Consider the following 22,413-nt stretch of genomic DNA (forward strand, 5'->3'; position numbering starts at 1 on the left):
AAGCCCATGTTTACTAGAGTTTCTTGTTTCGGTCCGGAGAATGAACGTGTGTGGCTCAGCACGCCTGTCGAAAGCCACCGTTGTGGAATGGTGCGCCAAGTTCGTTGCTGGTCGCGATTGTCCACAGGATTCCGGTCGATCTGGAAGACCAACCTCACCCACTGAGGACAAGTGGGAGACATTCGAGCACCCGCCGTATAGTCCTGATCCCTCCCCATGCGGTTATCACTCCTCTGGTCCCTTAAAAACGCCCTAGAGTTGACGATTCTCGTCGGACGAGGCTGTGCATCAGACAGTTACGGATCTCTTCACGAAGCAGGACACGGTATTTTGCTTAACTGGTATGCTCAACCTGGTGCGTCGGTGGGATGGTTGCCTCTATGCTCAAGGCGACTCTGCCTCATAGACATACCGATTCTGGACTGTGCGGGCTTCGAATGGAAACTTTCTGATAGCTGCGCTACCTTATTTACGCTCGCGCACACGCAATTATTTTTCAGCGTAAAAATTCGAATGAAAATATTCGTACGTTCTGAAATTGTTTCCTGGTGTTTCCTGAAGGCACTTTCAGCGTGACGTGGCAGTATGGCGGAACTCGTGTTTACTGCACCGGAAGGAACCAACTAGAAGATTTCGTACAATCTTAGTGTCAGTTCAAACAAGGTAATTTATAAGCGAGAAACAGCAGATAAACGGAAGGGTGGAAAGGGCTCGCTTCATTTGGCGGGCCTGCAGTCGGGTCACGTCTCTCAAGCAGAGCGTGCGCATTGCCCTACATAGGGCGGCGCCGCTTAACGGCGGACCGAAGAGGGCGCTCTTCCGTATTCCGTTGTCAATATGAGGCCGCGCCGGCCACCTCAACTTGACTCTGAATTCTTTATTTCGGCCGTGCTGCGACGAAAGAAGTAGGAAGACTCTAAATCTGGTGCACGAGTAGTGCTTGTTAGGGCATTACCCTACGTGCAGAACGCAACCAATGTCCTACGAACTTCAGCAGTCAGTTGTAAATATTTTTAAATGAATTTATGGAAGAACAGCTGTAATGATACTGATCCTATAGAGGTTCTTGCTTGATGCGGGAATCTTCTTAATTTCGCTGCGAAGGCCCTTAAAAATTTAAAAGATTCCGCTTTTATTCAGTAGAAAAAAAAATGGTTCAAATGGCTCTGAGCACCATGGGACTCAACATCTTAAGTCATAAGTCCCCTAGAACTTAGAACTACGTAAACCTAACTAACCTAAGGACATCACACACACCCATGCCCGAGGCAGGATTCGAACCTGCGACCGTAGCAGTTCCGCGGTTCCGGACTGCAGCGCCAGAACCGCTAGACCACCGCGGCCGGCTATTCAGTAGAAATCGATAATATTTGAAAGTATAAAAATTGCGGAACTGTATAATTAGACATTACTATAAGCTATATTAAATGTAGGCAATATAACGACAGTTTGTGTTGCTCGCTGATTTTTCTAAATATACGGTACACAGCGAAAATGCTTCCAACTAGCTTTCCAAGGCTCTAGTAAAGCGGAAAGTATAGAGAAGTAGTAAGATAGGGAAAATTATTTTTCCTGGCGTCTGATTCCACATTACCTGCAAATACGTTTTTAAAATGATACCTGTACCGACAGTTGGGTACAACGTATGACTTCAGTAGCTGACCAATTGTCACGATAGTCTGTTAGAGAAGCGTTTATATATATATATATATATATATATATATATATATATATATATATATATATATATATAGTCAGTATATATTGACAAAGCAAAATGGCATTTTATAAATTCGACCACATAAATATAGCCTACGTTTAATGTGTCAGGTTCTCTGTTACTGCAAAGCTATAGGTACTGTGAACTCGAAATTGATTGGAATTTTTAAACATTTTTACAGATGACATTTTTGAACCTCATTCTAAATTCTGTGCTCATCTACTAACAAATTTATGCTAACAATATTGTTTACCTTAATTAAGTGATATTTCACTAGCATTCAGGCATTAATAGCTTGAAGCGTCTTAAAATGTTACGCCGAAATATGAATACCATTCTTAAGACGACGAAGAGCAGTATACTTATTCAATTGACACACTATGTGCGTCTATTGTTGCTGTTGGTGTATTAGTAGTATCATCGTTTACATTGTTATTACGAAGCTGGAAATTTGCACTTGCATGTTTCCTTATTTTTCTTTGTCTTGTAGCCATATGTTTGTATATGGTGTGACCTTGTCCTTGTAACAGTCTCAACAGATTTTTTTTTAAAGTCACTGTACCTACACAGTATAATGCTCGCACAAGTCTTACTGAGCAGACTTCGTAGACTTAAAATGCTGGTTTCATGTCTTTGCTAGGCTGCAGTACATGGCTGTAGTATGTGCCGATATTTGGCGCCACGAATGTAGATTGTATATGGTTAATAGCTGTGAATTAGATGTACAAATTGTGTACAGAAAGCCGGCCGCGGTGGCCGTGCGGTTCTGGCGCTGCAGTCCGGAACCGCGGGACTGCTACGGTCGCAGGTTCGAATCCTGCTTCGGGCATGGGTGTGTGTGATGTCCTTAGGTTAGTTAGGTTTAAGTAGTTCTAAGTTCTAGGGGACTTATGACCTAAGATGTTGAGTCCCATAGTGCTCAGAGCCATTTGAACCTTTTTTTTATTATTTTTTTTATTTTTTACAGAAAGTGAGAGTTTGGTTGATCTTGTTTATTTCCGATGGTTTTAACTGTAGACCTTTCTGTAGCAGTAGCTATCGCCCGCAGAGGAAAAGGCAGATAGCAATTGAATGACACATACCTCAAGTAGCAAGTGGTGGGCCCCCTTTCGCCTTGATGACGGGGACGACGCATCATGGGTCAGATGTAAGGAAGGGGTTGGGGGAACCACCGTACTCAACCGTTCACAATTCGCGTAGAGCGTATAAAACTGAAACCAAAGTGCACATATCTCGCTGTATGGCATCGCAAGTTTACTCGATAGGATTTAAGTCTGCTGATACGAAGGGGCCACACCGATAACCTCAAGTTCGTAGGGCCGTGCATTGTCTTGCTGAAAGTGTAGTCGCCTGAAGGCGAACAAGTGAATGAACATCACCGGGTAACAGGTTAGTGCGTCGATTGCTTAAAACCTTACGTAAAGATCCCTCACATGAGAAAAAGCTACAATAGCTGGGTAAAAATGCTACATTTCCGGAATGAATCGCCTCGTTTGGTTCCCAAGGTACTCGTACCTCCCCCCCCCCCCTCCCCCGCGCGCGCGCGAGACTTGTAGCCTGTCCACGACTCTTCCGTCGGGGCGAAATTTTTCCTTGGTTTCGTTGTCCAATGAAGGGTTTTCTTCGGTGCTACTAAAAATCTTTGGCCTGTGACGTACTGTATGCAAAAGTATACATGTAGGTTACAAATAGTATCGTGGTGGTTGGGAATGGTATGCTTCATTGCCGGCTCCAGCTCTGAAATGGCGAATAATATCAAACACTCTGGTCCGTCTAGCCACTGTGACAATCTACAGCGGAGGGAGTGTCCCGGCGGTTGTTTTCCCAGAACCGCGGCTCGCCCAGTGTCTGCACAACACCAGAGATAGAATGTCACACGTCAGACGTACGTTCTATATATCATTCCTGTGGACATGACGAAGTCTGTTGGAGCGCATCTGAGAGAGAGAGAGAGAGAGAGAGAGAGAGAGAGAGAGAGAGAGAGAGGGTAAAAAATTATCACTATTTACTCATCAGTAAACAATTTCTGGTAATGACTTTGTAAATTGATTTGAGTATGTGTGCCTCAGACTGATAAACACAACTTCAAAAAGCATTCGTGGCTTCTAGATCGGTATCGTTTACTGTTTTTCATTTTAACCTTTTATGCGTAACGTCACTAAGTCCATCGTGGAGTCCAACTTGAACTGAAAATTTGATTTTAGTTTGCTGTTAAGTAAATGTACCTCGGCCGTACCCCAAGGAAGTATTATTGGACCATTATTTTACACGATATATAAAAATGACCACGCACATGACATAAATTCCACGAAGCTTTCTGCAGATGATGCTGTTATATACAGAGAAGTCGCAACCCTTGAAAATTGTAGTGAAATTCAGCAAGAACTGCACAGGGTCGACTATTCGTGTTGGGATCGACAATAGATCCTAGACATAAACGAATGTTGCGTTTTGCGTATAAAGAGGCAGTCACTATTTAATGGTTTAAACATTGCAGAACAATCATTGGAAGCAACCCACGTCAGTAAAATATCTAAGAGTATGCGTACGGAGCGATCTAAACGGAAACGACCACTTACAACTAATCGCTGGACAGTCAGTTTCCGAATGAAATTTATTGCAAGAATCCTCAGGAATTTTAGCCCATCAGCAAAGGAGGTAGATTACAAAATCCTCATTCGACATCTACTTGAGTATTGCTCGTCATTATGGGATCCATACCAGATAGGATTAATACATGAAATAGAGTAATTCCCAGAAGAGTAGCGCGTTTACTTATTGGTTAATTTAGTAAGTGCAAAAACGTCACCGATGTGCTCAGCAAACTATAGTGGCAGACACTGCAAGAGGCATTCGGGAGGACGACGGTTCAATCCCGTCTCCGGCCATCCTGGCCATCCTGATTTAGGTTTTCCGTGATTTCCCTAAATCGCTTCAGGCAAATGCCGGGATGGTTCCTCTGAAAGGGCACGGCCGATTTCCTTCCCTCACCCGAGCTTGTGCTCCGTCTCTAATGACCTCGTTGTCGATGGGACGTTAAACACTAATCTCCTCCTCCTCCACTGCAAGAGGGGCGTTCTGCATCACGGTTTGGCTTGCTGTTGCTTCCGAGAGCGTAAGAGCGTACATTTCTAGAATAAACAACAAATATATTGCTTCCTCCTACGTATATCTCATGAAAAGACCATAAAGGTGAAGTGATATATTCGAGCTCATATGGAGGCTTACCAGCAATTGTTCTTCCAGCGATCCGTTCGCGATTGGAACGAGTAAAGGGGAAAGCGGCAGGGTACACAAATTCCCGCCCACCACACGCCGTAATGTGGCTTGCGGTATGTAGATGTGGGTAATTAATAATGAAAATAATTATCGTCAATTATAAATTATATGGCGAGTCAATCATAGAAAAACATCTCATTCATTTATACTGTTACACTCAAGAAAACAGCTATTTTTTTTTAAATTCTGAAAATAGTGATGCTCTCACTTTTACATGTAAGTGTTTACCGACGCAGTCGATGTGACATCCTAATATGTGCGTATTACAGAGCGGTTTTGCTAGTAATAGAGCTAGGTCACCCGAGGAAAGGTTTTTGCAGCCTATTGATGCAATCAAATTTTATCTCGAGATTTAACAGCAAAATTCTAGAACAGTAGCCGCATGGAGGACTCCCTTTGAAAGTGTGCGGTAATAGCAGCCATCCAGGGTTGTTACCACTGTTCACCCTCATCATCGTGTCATTTCATTTACTATTGTTAAAATATTGTGTTTTGAAATGTTTTACTTAAAAATTGTTTGCGATTTGAATTCTGCTGAATTTGGACTTCTGATCAGACTGTCGACGGATCATAAATCTTCTACGTTCATTCTGTGTAGGTTTACATCGCGTTGTGATACATGTTGATTCCTCACCTTGTTTCAGTGCTGATGGTAACTGCTGCTGCCGCCCCAGATTGCGGCCAAGATGAACTGCTGGGCTGCCTCAAACCAATAAACCTTCTCAAGTACGTCACGGACAGAAGGGAACTGGATGAAGTGTGTAGGTGAGTAAATTTTATGTTCCCTTATACTGAACAATGTTGTTACTTACACAATTTCCAAATTAATGTTCGTCTTACTTTTAAACATACATTTTTCAATGAACAGGACTGAGTGTTCATAATGTGAAGGTCGGTGGAGTTCGCTGTCTTTCCATTTTTATGGAAAAAAGGGTTTGAGGCGTGGAACTGTACATTAGTGCCAACACTGGAACTAATGAGTGTAACACTAAATTGGCGTAATTGTGTGAACTCGGGTGGAAAGTGCTGTAGTAAACTGCTGCACTTGTAGAGTATTCCGTTGTCAAATGAAGTCATCTCTTCACAAAAGTAGTCTCCACACCTTCTTACAGTTGTCATATTGAGAGACCAGTCAGTTCACTTGACGTAAGTCTTCACGCCCTTCGAGACGCAAAATTGACTCACTCCTGCTGAAGAGTTATGCTATGTAATACCACAGTTCTTGTTAACAAGACTGTGACGTACATTGTCCGTATGGAGACCTAGTGACTATGGTATACCGCAACAAAAATAATGAACGATAGAAACAGAAGCATCAGCTTCATCAGAGAGAAATGCACCTTGATTTCGAGGGAGTTGCGCTGTCATTCGCTGCAGCGAATTATACAAATCTCTCGAAAACCGAACCAAGACTGCCTGATGTGATTGAATTCAGTAATGCCTTGCGTAGTGATAAACTGAATCCAGAAGTTCTACGTTGGATTTCTCGACAGTTCTGTTTATTTCGCATGAGAATTGGTGTGACTATTTCTATTAAAGAGACATAGATGCAGAGCTAAATACGGGTAACAGAGCACAGTCTGGGATAAAAACTGTAGTTACTTTTGTTGGAAGACGATGGAACTATCTGTCACTATTTTACACACACACACACACACACACACACACACACACACACACACACACACACACACACACACACTGGAACCGCTTGCAAGCTCTTCTAAATTACTAAATTAGTCAAGCAGTTGTGTAACGCAGTACTTCTGGTAGCCAGCGAAAGCTACCCTAGTAAAGAAGCTCTTCACTGCAAAAAGGCACCACAGAGATAAACACGTCATTAAGTTGCTCCAGAGGTGTTTTTAGTTACTAGAACGTTATGCATCTTGATAGTCAAGAGCAGCTACAGGAGTAAGGAGAAAATAATTCTGTACGGAGAAATATTACAGAAAAGTGAAATGGAAACATTTATATGTATGACAGTGGCAGTATTTTAATTCACCAAAATTGCCATGTAAATTGTATAAGCCGGCCGGTGTGGCCGAGCAGTTCTAGGCGCTATAGTCTGGAACGGCGCGACCGCTACAGTCGCAGGTTCGAATCCTGCCTCGGGCATGGATATGTGTGATCTCTTTAGGTTAGATAGGTTTAAGTAGTTCTAAGTTCTAGGGGACTGATGACCACAAATGTTAAGTCCCATAGTGCTCAGAGCCATTTGAACCAAATTGTATAAAGGGCGAACAAAAAGTTTCGAGGACATAGCTGCAGCGTATATGCAATATAGCGCCACTCCGACGCGGATACATAAGCACCGACATGTAGGCAAACCATTAGTTTGGCAGTTGTCTTTCCGAAGTGCGTGTGGTAAATGCGAAAACGTGAACTCCGGTGACGTTATTAACAAATGCGTCCAAACTGGACCAATGTGCCGTTACTCTTTCTTTGGCTGCCTAAGGACAAACAGCGGTAAACATCCATCGGAGAAGAAAGAATATTTATGAGGCAGCATGGCTGTCGAAAATCGTCTTTGTGGAATGGTGACCCAAGTTCCGTGCTGGACGCACGTCCTCATATCGTAAGTATCTAAACGAAGTAGTCACGCCAACAGAAGTGGGAGACATTCGGCACCCGCCCTAGTGTCCTCATCTCTCCCCATACGATTATCACACCTTAGCTCCCTTAAAGGAATTGAAGGATCGGATTCCTGTCGGACGAAGATGTGCAGCAGGCAGTTACGGACTACTTCACGCAGCAGGACGCCGCGTGTCACAAAATGGGTACCTATAACCTGGTACATCGGTGAGATGATTGCCTGGATGTTCATAGCGATTCTGCTTGAGTGACATACTGATCCTAGACACTATGACCTTAGAACGGAAACCTTTTCTTCCCTATTATAAATTCCTGTACCCGCCTCAATACAGATGTCAACAATTCGGGCATACCATGAGGGCTTATACACTGAGGTAACAAGTCGTGGGATACCTCCTAATATGCTGTCGGACATTCTTTTGTCTGGTGCAGTGCAGCAACTCGACGTGGAATTGACTTAACAAGTCGTTGGAAGTCCCCTACAGAAATATTCAATCATACTGCCTCTATAGCCATCCATAATTTTGAAAGTGTTGCCGGAGCGGGATTTCGTGTACGAACTGACATTTCGCTTATAACCCATAAATGTTCGATAGGATTCATGACCGGCGATCTAGGTGGCCAAATCATTAGCTCGAACTATTCAGAATGTTCTTCAAATCAGTCGCGAGCAGTTGTGGTTCGGTGACATGACGCTGTTGTTTGGGAACATGACGTCCATGAATGGCTGCAAATGGTCTCAAAGTAACCGAACATAACCATTTTCAGTCCATGATCGGTTCACTTGGACCAGAGAATCCAGTCCATTCTATACAAACACAGCCCACCAGCTTGTACAGTGCCTTCTTAATTTGGGTCTATGGCTTCATGGTGTGTGAACCACACTCAAACCCTACCTTCAGCGCTTAGCAACTGAAATCGGGACTCATCTGGCCAGGTCACGGTTTTCCAGTCATCTAGCGTCCAACCGGTGCGGCCACAAGACCAGGAGAGGCGCTGCAGGCGATGTCGTGCTACTAGCAAAGGCATTCGCGTCGGTCGTCTCCTGCCATAGACCATTAACGCGAAATTTCGCCGCACTTTGCTGTCGGGTACGTTCGTCGTACGTCCCACAATGATTTCTGTGATTACGTTATGCGGTGTTGCTTGATTGTTAGCACTGACAACGCTACGGAAACGCCGCTGCTCTCGGCCGTTAAGTGAAGGCCGTCAGCCACTGCGTTGTCCGTGGTGAGAGGCAATGGATGCATTTTGGTATTTTCGGCATACTGTTGACTCTGTGGATCTCGGAATACTGAATTCTTTAACGATTTCCGAAACTGGTTGTCCTATGCGTCTAACTCCAACTACCATTCCGCATTCAGTGTCTTAATTCCCGTCGTGTGGCCATATCACGTCGGAAACCTTTTCACATGAATCACCTGAGTACAAATGACAGCTCCACCAATTCACTGTCCTATTACACCTTGTGTACGCGGCGCTACCACCGTCTGTATACATGCATATCGATATACCATTACTTTTGTCATCAGAGTGTGTAGCTGATGCAACCCGTTGTTATGATTTACCAGATCTCCAATTAGATATAGAATGAGTCTTTACAGTTGCTTGCGTCAGTTGCCTTGTCATGCAGAGAATGCCCATTCTTCATAAAAGAAACTGTTCAGGAGATCATAATTAGACAATGCAAACCATAACCAGTGGCATAATAGTGGTTTAACGCCGTAAAGGCTCCTATCTTCTTAGTGATACTTCTAGACAGCGAAGCAACACATCTTGAAGACCAGTTATGAGACTCCAGTGGTAGGACTCCAGTGATAGGCAAAGTTGGCATGAGGAACTGCCGTTGCAGATGCAGAACGCAATCGTCATCGAAACTTACAGCCATATGCAACTTAGAACATACATTACCTAGAGACTGTCACTCAAAGGCGTATGCCTAACAAGCAAACTAAGGAAGAACAAAGCAATACGTCACTCTCAAAATACTATCTTTTGTAAGTGAAGCATTCGATGATGAATGTTCATAAATAATAAGAATGTAATCGAAATCGTGAAAGTGCGTGTATCCAACAATGTCTGATGAATCGGTGGAAGACATATCTAACGATGATCACGGTGATGTGTGTCACAAGAAACGAAAACTTGCCTTGACCATTCCTTGCTCCCCCTTCTTCCCCAAAAACTTGCCATCTCACCTCGCTGGAAGGTGAAAGTATAAGGGGCACGATAAAATGTCACCCATATAGTGCTCCATAGGGCAGTGGAATCGGTTCGGGATTATGTGGAGGAATTCAGCCTTTTTGTCACAGATGAGGCCTCTTCGTCTCAAGAGACCCCTGGAAATATACACATGCTCGTGTATTAAAGGTTCACAGCATTCCCGAAGCAATCTGTTGCTACACTCCTGGAAATGGAAAAAAGAACACATTGACACCGGTGTGTCAGACCCACCATACTTGCTCCGGACACTGCGAGAGGGCTGTACAAGCAATGATCACACGCACGGCACAGCGGACACACCAGGAACCGCGGTGTTGGCCGTCGAATGGCGCTAGCTGCGCAGCATTTGTGCACCGCCGCCGTCAGTGTCAGCCAGTTTGCCGTGGCATACGGAGCTCCATCGCAGTCTTTAACACTGGTAGCATGCCGCGACAGCGTGGACGTGAACCGTATGTGCAGTTGACGGACTTTGAGCGAGGGCGTATAGTGGGCATGCGGGAGGCCGGGTGGACGTACCGCCGAATTGCTCAAGACGTGGGGCGTGAGGTCTCCACAGTACATCGATGTTGTCGCCAGTGGTCGGCGGAAGGTGCACGTGCCCGTCGACCTGGGACCGGACCGCAGCGACGCACGGATGCACGCCAAGACCGTAGGATCCTACGCAGTGCCGTAGGGGACCGCACCGCCACTTCCCAGCAAATTAGGGACACTGTTGCTCCTGGGGTATCGGCGAGGACCATTCGCAACCGTCTCCATGAAGCTGGGCTACGGTCCCGCACACCGTTAGGCCGTCTTCCGCTCACGCCCCAACATCGTGCAGCCCGCCTCCAGTGGTGTCGCGACAGGCGTGAATGGAGGGACGAATGGAGACGTGTCGTCTTCAGCGATGAGAGTCGCTTCTGCCTTGGTGCCAATGATGGTCGTATGCGTGTTTGGCGCCGTTCAGGTGAGCGCCACAATCAGGACTGCATACGACCGAGGCACACAGGGCCAACACCCGGCATCATGGTGTGGGGAGCGATCTCCTACACTGGCCGTATACACCACTGGTGATCGTCGAGGGGACACTGAATAGTGCACGGTACATCCAAACCGTCATCGAACCCATCGTTCTACCATTCCTAGACCGGCAAGGGAACTTGCTGTTCCAACAGGACAATGCACGTCCGCATGTATCCCGTGCCACCCAACGTGCTCTAGAAGGTGTAAGTCAACTACCCTGGCCAGCAAGATCTCCGGATCTGTCCCCCATTGAGCATGTTTGGGACTGTATGAAGCGTCGTCTCACGCGGTCTGCACGTCCAGCACGAACGCTGGTCCAACTGAGGCGCCAGGTGGAAATGGCATGGCAAGCCGTTCCACAGGACTACATCCAGCATCTCTACGATCGTCTCCATGGGAGAATAGCAGCCTGCATCGCTGCGAAAGGTGGATATACACTGTACTAGTGCCGACATTGTGCATGCCCTGTTGCCTATGTCTATGTGCCTGTGGTTCTGTCAGTGTGATTATGTGATGTATCTGACCCCAGGAATGTGTCAATAAAGTTTCCCCTTCCTGGGACAATGAATTCACGGTGTTCTTATTTCAATTTCCAGGAGTGTATTACAATGCATCTACATCACAGGAAGTGTTAGACAATGAATCTCTCACCACGACCAGTAGTCAATCTTAGTTTTTCTTTTTTTTTATTTGGGCACTTCACTATGCCCAGTACAATTATGGGTCTCCACGCCCCAGATGTCCTCGGCATCAAACTGTTGAGGTCAACGCAAGAACTAGTACGCCTTATGAAAACAGGTCAGAGCCTACATTTCAGCACGAGCTAATTTTCCAGGGAGGTGGTCGGCGATTTGAAGTGTAACTATTTCTAAATCAGGATAAACTTGGTGAGCAGTGTCCGAAGCAAAAACGCTAAATTGTATGCTCAGCGAGATAAAGTGGACGATGTGCGATCAACTAGGTGTGTTTGAATACCTACTAGGCGTCCAGGAATTGGATGGATCTCATCACGAAGATTCACCAAGCCGCTTATGCATCCGTTCAACTTCCCAGAACGACGACGAGATCTGCATATTCTCTGGAGTGTAAAGAGTCACTTCTGAACCGACCACTTGCTGAGAACCTAACAGTCATTCAGGTAACAAATACCAAATGGTGTCGGACGAAAGGAGATACACACAAGAATCCCTGAACTCCATAAATCGTTCCACGAAACCTTCAGTGACATAAGAGAGACTGGACAACTTCAGGAAACGGTGTAACGTGCCGTATTAATGCTTGTAATGTTTCGCACTCTCCAGACCATGGTAAAGCACTTCCCTTGAACCACCAGAATCCAAGTTTCCGTATGGTTTACGACTGCACCCCTTATGGTGTATAACCATACAGAAGTTACAATGAGGGACACCAGTTTTGAAATAAATACGAAATGAGACTGATAGAAAGTGCGTAATGCCTAAGCAGGTGTAGATAGAGGGCAAATTAAAGTCTCTAAAGCATATAGAACTAGGGGAAAGGTAGATACCGCCTATAATAAAAAGAGGCCTCTGGTGTGTAGAGAAGCAGATGTATGAACATTAAGAACTCAGATGGCAAGCAAGTACTAAGAAAAGAAGTTCAAAGGTTGAAGCAATATGTAGAAGACCTACAGAAGCAATTCAAAATTGAACGCAATGTTATAGAAATGGGAGGGGAAGTAAATCATGAAATGAGAAATGTGGTACTGCGAGAATAACTGGACAGAGGACTGAAAGACCTAAGTCGAGACTAGGTATCTGGAATAGACGACATTCCCTAAGAATGACTGACATTGTTGAGAAACACACCACGTAAAAACTATTACACCTGGCATGCAGGATGTGTGAGACAGTGAAATACTCTGACTTAAAGAATAATGTAATACTCCTAATTCCAAAGAAGGTAGGATCGGACAGGTATGAATATTACCTAGCCTTCAATTTCATAAGTCATGGCTGCAAAATACTGACACGTATTATTTACGGAAGAATGGGAAATCTGGTAGAAAGCGACTTGGGGGAACATTAGTTTGGGATGCGGAGTAATGTAGGAATACACGCTACAGTACTGACACAACGACTCATTTTAGAAGACAGCTTAAAGAAAGGCAAGCCTGAGTTTACAGCAGTCGTAGATTTAGAGAGATCTTTTTACAATATAGACTGGAGTACTCTCCTCGAAATTCTTAAGGTAGCAGGCATACAATAAAGAGCGCTAAAGCTTATTCCCGATTTGTACAGAAAGCAGGCTGAAATTTAGTGTGTCGGACAAGAAAGGCAATAGTTGGGAAAAGAGTGAGACAATGGCAGCCTATCAGCCATGTTGTTCAATCTATACATCGTGTAAACAGTAAAAGAAATTGATGTCGATTAAAAAGAAATAAACTTTGTTCGCTGATAGTTCTAATTCTATCAGATGGGAATAAACTTTTAATAATAGTAGTGCGGAATGGATAGTGTCTTAAAAAGAGGTTGTTATATAAACATCAATAATCACAAAACGAGTGTTATGGGACGTAGACGAATTAAATCGGAAGATTCCGAGAGAAGTAGATTGGAAATGAGACACTAAAAGTAGTCCCAAGTTTTATTTGGGCAGCAAAATGACTGATGCCGGCCGAAGTAGAAAGGATGTAAAATGTACACTGACAGTAGCAAGTAAGCGTTTCTGAAAGAGATTTGTTATTATTGAATATAAATTTGTCTTAGGGAGTTCTTCATGAAGGTATTTCTTAGAGTGTAGCCGTATACGGAAGTGAAACTAGGGCGATAAGCAACTGAGCCAAGAGGAGAATAGGAGCTTTCGAAATGTAGTGCTACACAGGAACGCTAAAGATCAGGTGAGTAGATCAAGGAACACATACGGTAGACAGAGTGAGACGTGCACAGGATTGACTAGTGTGGAGAGCAGCAGCAGACCAGTCTTAGAACTCAGGACTGCTACGATGGCGACATTTTTCGAGAGATTTCTTGTCATAATTTTCGGAAACAAACTTATCTAATTGCCACATCTGACCGATTTGAAAGCACTCAAAGCGCTAGATATCTTACGTCCGTCAGTCACAAGACATGTCGGACAGGCACATAAACAGTCGACTTGGTCAGCTTCAGAAGAGTTGAAATGTCCCTGGTGGATTTTTTCCTCAGATGGCAGCCATTGGTTAGTCCACGTTCGAAACCACTGAACTTTCCACACCGATCCATTGTGCTGTTACTGCTTCTGTAAGATGACACAGTATTCCTCGCCTGCCTTTAGACTAGCAGGTTCGTCTCTTGTGCCACCTAGTCACTTCCGCGTCACGCAGGGATACGTTCGATCAGATAGTGTAGCCCTGTTTATACACAATACGTTGACTAAATGCCTTTTATTTGTTGAAAAGTGGGCAGTTTCAGAAATTCGTCAGTATAAGCCATCAGTTTTAGCTGACAAGACATATGGTGCAAAAGTTACAATACTATGTATTAAGCTGGACCTTCTCCTTAAGCTGTTGGGGGTGGTTTCGATGTGTTAGTGACTGTCTCACTTGTTAAATAAAATGATCACCCAGCGACATTAATCTGTACTGCTATTTTACATTCCATTTCTTCTTTGTATTACCACATTGCATTATGAATATATTAATTTTGAAGACGCAATCAAACATACAGAGCACCAAAATTTAAAGTAACTTATTAGCCCGGTTTTGTTAGTTACCAGCTACGTTTACTTGTTGTAACTGGAATAATTCTACAAGTGGGTTTGTTGTAATATAAACGTGTAATGAGTCGACTCATTTAATCGTCCCTCCCAAAGACGGTTTCGTCGTTTCGCCTTGTTGTAGTTACAGTTGTGATTGCTCTTCATTCATAGCATCACAATTACATCAATGTTAGTTTTCCAACGATGAAAGTGAATGTTGCGGAGCGATCCCAACCAGTGACAGCACTATAAAAGGCGGTTTTCTGGAAATGCCTCCCATTACGTCGCGTAAGTTTGAAATTTCGGTCAAAGGTGCCTACAACCTTCCTCTGTTACGGTGAAAGAGCGTGGCGCCCTCCCAAGTCACCCTCGGACTGAACGACGCTTGAAAGAGCAAGGTGTTGGCACATGCGAAAAAAAGGCCAGGACTCTAAAGTTCATGTGACTTGTAACGTGAGCTAGTGATGTTATATTAGCACCAAATTTGTTATTCTGCCCAGCGCCGCCGTGGACCTATCGCACGATGGGAATGTTGTTACACCTTTTGACGACTCTACGATGGAGGTCAGAACCGCGACGCCCACTGTTGACACACGCGGTTTTCTTATGGGTGGCCGAGGAAAACATTCCAGACACAACGCCGCTCAGAATCGACACGAAAAGGGTTAGGTTTTGGCATAAGACGTCAATGAAACCACCCCATTCCTTGTGGCGTTGATTCCCACTCATTTCGCGGCCGTAGAAGACAGTTCGCACGAGGACGACGTTCTTCAACCTTTGACATTGCTGACACCCTCGGGCGTTTCAACCCGTCTGAGGACGTTATGGGGTTGTAGCCCCATTTAGTTTGATCGTATTCGTTTGGAATGCAGTGAGACAGCAATTTTTGCTCTCATGAACAGGTTGGAACCACTAGGGACCGTTCAACACTGCTCGACGAAATTTGAATGTGAGTGCTTATACTTTTTCAGTTTTCGTATGTCACGACCTCCTGTGGCGTGATACTGGGTGGATACGAAATTGAGACACGCGTGAATAAAATGGCGAAGGGTCCCTCTAAGACACCCAATTCGGCAACACCCTCGTTGGCACCCTCCCACATTTACTGAGAATTTTAAAAATGTGCCTTTACAGAGAGAACCTGCGAAGTAGTCCTAGTCATATGCAGGCATTGGAGGAGTGCCAAGCGGTTGCCTGACTGCAGCTGCCTACGTCTACTTACTAAGGCTGTTACCATATACCGACGAATACCTGAAACACCAGGTCGGATTTCGGAACGGCACATCAACGACGGACCAAATTCTCTTTCTCAGACAAGTAATTAAAAAGATATGGGAATTTGATAAGAAAGCATAATCCGTATTTATAGCTTTAAAGAAAGCCTATGATAGTGTCTACACAGAAAGCATATGGAGGATAATGGAAAAAACCAAGAGTATTTTCGAAACTGAGTAGACTAACCAGAATGTGCAGTGAGAAAACAGTGTAAAGCGAGGGTTGAAGAAGGGGAGTCTGAATGTTTTTCTTTGTGGACAGATGTCAGATAGGGAAACTCTCAGCCTCTTTAATTTGATATTGGAAGAGGCGCTAAAAGAAGAGTTGTAAATTTTGTGGCCAAGTGAATTTGTTTGCTTTGCCGATGATATGGCCGGTATAGCGGAGGAGGAAGATAAACTAATAAAGCGCTAACAAAGTTGGCATAGAAAGTGTCTGAGGGTCTCTGGATGAATAAAGATATTACAATGTATGATTGTAACGAGAAACAATGCAGAGGAAACGGAGGAATCACTTCCAGTACACTCGCATTCGGGAGGAAGACTGTTCAATCCCGCGTCCGGTCATCCTGATTTAGGTTTTCCGTGATTTCCCTAAATCACTCCAGGCAGATGCCTGGATGGTTTCTCTGAAAGGGCACGGCCGAATTCCTTCCCCATCCTTCCCTAATCCCATGAGACCGGTGACCTCGCTGTCTGGTTTCCTTCCCCGAAACCAACCAATCACTTCCAGTATAAGATAACGGAATTTAATAAGACTAAGTCCTTTGCCGCGTGGTCACGTGCACCTTGCCACGGTTCTCGCGGCTCCCGCCGTCGGAGGATCGAGTCCTCCCTCGGGCATGGAAGTGTGTGTTGTCTTAGCGTAAGTTAAAGTTAGATTAAGTAATGTGTAAGCCTAGGGACCGATGACCTCAACAGTTTGGTCCCATAGGAACATACTACCACCTCTTCTTTAAAGTCAGTACCGCCATTAGACTGCTTTTTATTTGGAGTGTTACATTTACACGATCATGATTCCTGCTTTAAAGTGCCATTATCATGTGGTGTTTAAATGTTATACATTGCCGTCTTAGGCTGTATAACATTAAAACACTTGATAATGGCACTTTAAAGCCGGAATCATGATCCTGTAAATGTAACACTGTAAATAAAAAAGTCTAATGACGATACTGACTTTAAAGAAATATATTGTGACTGTGGCCCCAAATTATAAAAAGAATTATACTACCACCACTACGTCCTTCAGATGTCTAGGCAGTACTGTCAGTGCGAAAAAAACAACAACACGGGGACGGAAATCGTGAACCAGATAAAATCTGCAGAGGTTTCTGTTGCAAATGGGCAAACTATTCAGTAGCAAATTACAAACAAGGCAATTGTGCGACTGGTATTAACGTAAGGGGCTGAAATATGGTCACTAGGCGAGGAGGAGGGAAAGAATATGACCTACCAAAATACGACGTTAAAAATTTAACATTTGTCAGAAAACGGAATGTTCAGAAGGAAAATAGAAATTCACACACTGTTTAGTGAACCTGACGTTACTGCTGTAAGAAAGAATCGAATGGTCGGTACATCTAACGAGAAGAGAAAACAGGATGGTGAAGGCAGTGCTGGAAGGGAAGCAGCAAGGGACAAGACCCCTTTGTAGACCAAAACAGAAGTGGATGGACGGAGTCAAGAAAAACCTGGAGCCTCCATGAGTGCATGGCCAGAAACAGAGCAATGGAAGAGGGATCAGGGTGAGGCAATGAACCGACGTCGACTCTTGTGGCAAAGTAGTAGTAGTAGTAGTAGTAGTAGTAGTAGTAGTAGAACAATGAGATAGTGTCAGTATGCACTCTTTGGGAATAGTAATGAATAAAACAGCTCACTTTATTATTTATTCCTAAGTTCACCATGAGTTATGGGACGGTAAATATTCATACCATTGAATCATGAGCAGAAAAACCTGTGATGAAGTAGTTTTAAAATATCTGCAGAAAAGTACCAACGTGAACGTCTGTTAGAAAAGTTATACCCTCAAGAGGAAAAATTTCACAAAGGGCTGGGATTCACAAACAAGTTTAGACCATGCATATCAGTCCATATATGCAGTCATTTTGCAGTTACGTTATCACTACCTTTAGAAAATATTGTGATCTAGTCATGTACTTTATACTTTAAAAATATTGAAAAAACTGTATTGCTTTTAATGATTTCTTTTGCCAGATTCCTTATTTTTTTTTTATTTTTGAGTGAAACGTAACCCAAAAGTAAGTCTTAGTAGCAAATGTGATTTTGTGCAACAACTGTCATACTCATATTTTCAGTTTTAGGACCCTTCTTACACATGTATACACATATTTAGAAAGTATGTTCTGACTAAAAGTAAAGGACAGTTAACACAACTTGTACTTCTTAAATTTTTTTGCAGGGCGCATCAGTACGAGCTTAAATATGTTGTTAATAAGTCAACAAGTAATGACATTTGTTTTTAATTTTTGTGGTGAGCATAGTGCTATCCTCTCGGTATTACACGTTATAGAAAATGCGTTGGTACTGGTAAGGTTAATAGCTGATAAACACAGAGTTGAAAACGTGCAGAAACATGAGCTGCATGTACGCGGATAGTGGGACTGCAGCGCGCTCAGAGAGCGACATCGGACACCTTAATAGCACTTTATCGCCACCTAACGAAGTACAGCTAATGAAGTTTGACACTCCATTTTCTGTTCTGTCTCGGAGAAAATGTGATCAAAAATGAGGTTCCCTAGAGGACGAATACAAAAATCTCTGCGCCACATTTTCCTTTACTTTTGAAATTATTATAAAAATATTTTTGTTTGGCTTTAATTACGAATTAGATAAATGTGGTGTTGCTGTTTCATTAAATGGCTCTGTGGAGCTGCCCCCCCCCCCCCCCTCTCTCTCTCTCTCTCTCTCTCTCTCTCTCTCTCTCTCTCTCTCTCTCTCTCGTGTGTGTGTGTGTGTGAGAGAGAGAGAGAGAGCTTTCCGGCGATTGCAAGAACCCGTCTACGTATGTTCACGGGCACGCGTTCTCTCCAGAGACCCATTGTGTACGAACTGCTACCGTAACAAGCGTGTGCAATAGGCTTGTATGTGCCATTGACAGTTTATGATGATGCATCCGGTCAACTGTGCAATTTATGGCTACCTAACCCAGGTCAGCACGGCAATTTAGCGTTCAAATGGCGCTGAAAATAAGCCAAGAATGCAGCTGTATCGGCGGCTTCACGTTATGGAAAGGTGTGTGTGTGTGTGTGTGTGTGCGTGTGTGTGTGCGCGCGCGCGCGCGCGCGCGCGCGCGCGCGCGGTGCGCTAATTTTTTATTGTGGAATAAGTCTGATAGAATGCAAACCTGGTGTGACTGTAACCAAAAATAAAACCCCAATATTCTGTAATTAATTTCTGCCTAAGTACTTGACGAGGTATTGCTATAAGAACTTTAAATTGAAATATAAATGGACAGCACTAACATCGGGTACTTCAACAGCAAAGTGTTATGTTAAAGTGCAGTTTGTAGTGATTCGTTTGCTCTAGTCTGCATATTAACCTGAGACATCATTCAAATTTTGCAGGGATCTGATGAATTCTTTGAACTGTGTCGACGTGTACACTCAACAGTGCATGACTAAGCTGCAACGTGATCACTTCATGCACCTGTACTCTGGAACAGTAACAGTCACTAAGGAAATATGTCAGGATGGAAATTATAAAGAAGGTGAGTGACTGTTACAATACAGATTAATACTGAAATTATCTAAAACCTGTGCTGTTCGTAGCTTATTAGTATATGCAGTGTGGTCTGTTCGTTTTCGTAGAAATGAAAATGTTCTTTTCCTAAGCGACGTTTCATTTTAAAGTTTATTGTTTTTGAATGTCTGCACATATTTTCATAAGCTTGTAGTTGGATTCCTATATTTTCCAGCGACAGTCAAAATAGAAAGGTAAGTGGGGGTAAAAGTACATATTTTTGGTTTCTTAAATATTTTTAATAATTTGCAGCAGTATTATAAAAGTTATGCATGCAACCCGTAGACATCTTGGTAACGTTGTGTAAAAGTTTCACTGTCATCCATATGTTTTTATGGGACTAATAGGTTTTCCTAAAAAATAATTTTGCGTACTCTTACCCCTTGCCGTTGGGTAAGAGTACACAGGCTTGGGGGCAAGAGTACGCAGTACGTTCTTTTACCCCCAACTGAAGAAAATAAAAGGAATTATAAATAAATACATGAAAAACAAATTAGGAACTCCTCATTTTTGAAAATGACGCATCAACATAATTATAATTAGTAACAGGATTTTACGTATTGCTGTCATGCAAACCAACAAGTTGAATAGCAAGGTTTACTTGACCCGAATTTTGATACTGACATTACTAATAATGACAGTGAAAGAAAGTATCCTGATGACACAGTGGAAATGAACAGAAAAGAGCAACTTTGAAATCTGGAAACTTGATCACGATGCAATAGAAATCGGGAAAGTAGTAAGAATCCAGACTTACAATTTAACGAAATTTTCAGCAAACTTGAGATGGTTGGATTGGGAACGTTCAAAAATGAGGTGTATGAGTACCGCATGTTCTAAGCCAAAATGACAACAACCAGCGGGTGACCATATCTGCATCTCTATTAGCTCATCAGTTGGCTCATGAACAACACCAACCATTCAATCCTACATCGATACTGGTGACGAGAAATGGTGTCTTTACGCTAACATAAGGAAAAGAAGTAAGGAATGGTTTAGCCCAAAGAAAGGAGCAGTTCCATGTTCAGACCTGCGTGCATCCACACAAGATAATGTAATGCATCTGGTGGAACAGCGGCGGTGTGGAGTGCTAAGAATTGTTTCCCTGAGGTGTAACGATCGCTGCCCAAATTTGTCAACAACTTAGACGTCTTGAAGACGCAATCCAAGAACAACGACCTGCAAGACTTCGTGAAGTGATGCTGCTACTTGATAACGCCAGCCCACATTCCGCTAAAGAAACAAGAACACTATGCAGGAGTTTGATTGGGAAATCATTTCACACTCACGTTAATTGTCTGATCTTGCGCCCTCAAATTTTCACATTTTCCTCTCTGTGGAGCAACCTTTAAGGAACCTCCTTGGCGGGTGAAAATGCAATCCGAACCTCGATGAGTTCTACGCCTCAGAACCACGTGATTCTAGTCAAGGAATCGGGAAGTTACTCCAACGTCGGCAGACTGTTGGAAGTAGTGAAGGAGAATACACTGTGAGATTAAAAGTATCCGGAAACCGCAAAAAACATGTTTTTCACATTCGGTGCAATGTGCTGCCACCTACTGCCAGGTACTCCGTATCAGCGACATCAGCAGTCATTAGACATCGGGAGAGAGCAGAATGGCGCACTCCGCGGAACCCACGGACTTCGAACGTGGTCAGGTGATTGGGTGTCACTTGTCATATGTCTGAACTCGAGATTTCCACACTCCTAAACATTCCTAGGTCTACTGTTTGCGATGTTATAGTGAAGTGGACACTTGAAGGGACACGTACAGTACAAAAGTGTACAGGCCGAGGCCGACCTCGTCTGTTGACTGACAGAGACCGCCAACGGTTGAGCAGGGTCATAATGTATAGTAGGCAGACATCTATCCAGATCATCACACAGGAATTCCAAACTGCATCAAGATCCACTACAAGTACTATGACAGTTAGGCGGGAGGTGACAAAACTTTGATTTCATGGTCGAGCAGCTGCTCATAAGCCACACATCACGCTGGTAAATGCCAAACGACGCCTCGCTTCGTGTAAGGAGCGTAAACATTGGACGATTGAACATCAGAAAAACGTTGTGTGGGGTGACGAATCACGGTACACAAAGTGGCAGTCCGATGGCAGGGTATGAGTATGGCGAATTCCTGGTGAACGTCATCTGTCAGCATGTGTATCGCCAACAGTAAAATTCGGAGGCGGTGGTGTTATGGTGTGGTCGTGTTTTTCATGAAGGGGGCTTGCACTCCTTGTTGTTTTGGGTGGCACTATCACAGTACAGGCCTACAGTGATGTTTTAAGCACCTTCATGCTTCCCACTGTTGAAGAGCGATTCGAGGATGTCGATTGCATCTTTCAACACGATCGAACACCTGTTCATAATGCACGGCCTGTGGCGGAGTGGTTACAGGACAATAAAATTCCTGTAATGGACTGGCCTGCACAGAGTCCTGACCTGAATCCTACAGAAACCCTTTGGGATGTTATAGAACGTCTACTTCGAGCCAGGCATCACCTACCGACATCTATACCTCTCCGCAGTGCAGTACTCCGTGAAGAATGGCCTGCCATTCCCCCCAAGAAACCTTCCAGAGCCTGATTGAACATATACCTGCGAGAGTGGAAGCTGTCATCAAAGCTAAGGGTGGGCCAACACCATACTGAATTCCAGTACTACCGATGGAGGGCGCCACGAACTTGTAAATCATTTTCAGCCAGGTGTCCGGATACTTCATAGTGTATATTATTTAGTCTTTGTTATGTATATCTGTTGTTTCTTAATCTCATGGAATAACGCTACGGACTCGTGCACCAAATCAATCCTTCTCAAATTTTCAGAAACGTTTTTCAAATGCTTCTTTCTTTGTTTCGATCAAC

General features: G+C 43.8%; 1 protein-coding gene across 1 annotated transcript in view; it reads left to right on the plus strand.

The window, feature by feature from the left end:
• Positions 1-22,413, plus strand: part of LOC126248722 (uncharacterized) — a 182,185-nt gene that overhangs the window by 124,081 nt on the left and 35,691 nt on the right. The window contains exons 2-3 of the mRNA XM_049950029.1: positions 5,644-5,764; positions 19,371-19,513. Coding sequence (XP_049805986.1) covers positions 5,644-5,764; positions 19,371-19,513 — 264 coding nt within the window. The remainder of the gene's footprint in view (positions 1-5,643; positions 5,765-19,370; positions 19,514-22,413) is intronic.

Source organism: Schistocerca nitens, chromosome 3 (genome assembly GCF_023898315.1).
Source record: "Schistocerca nitens isolate TAMUIC-IGC-003100 chromosome 3, iqSchNite1.1, whole genome shotgun sequence".
In the NCBI taxonomy this organism is placed as follows: Eukaryota; Metazoa; Arthropoda; class Insecta; order Orthoptera; family Acrididae; genus Schistocerca; species Schistocerca nitens.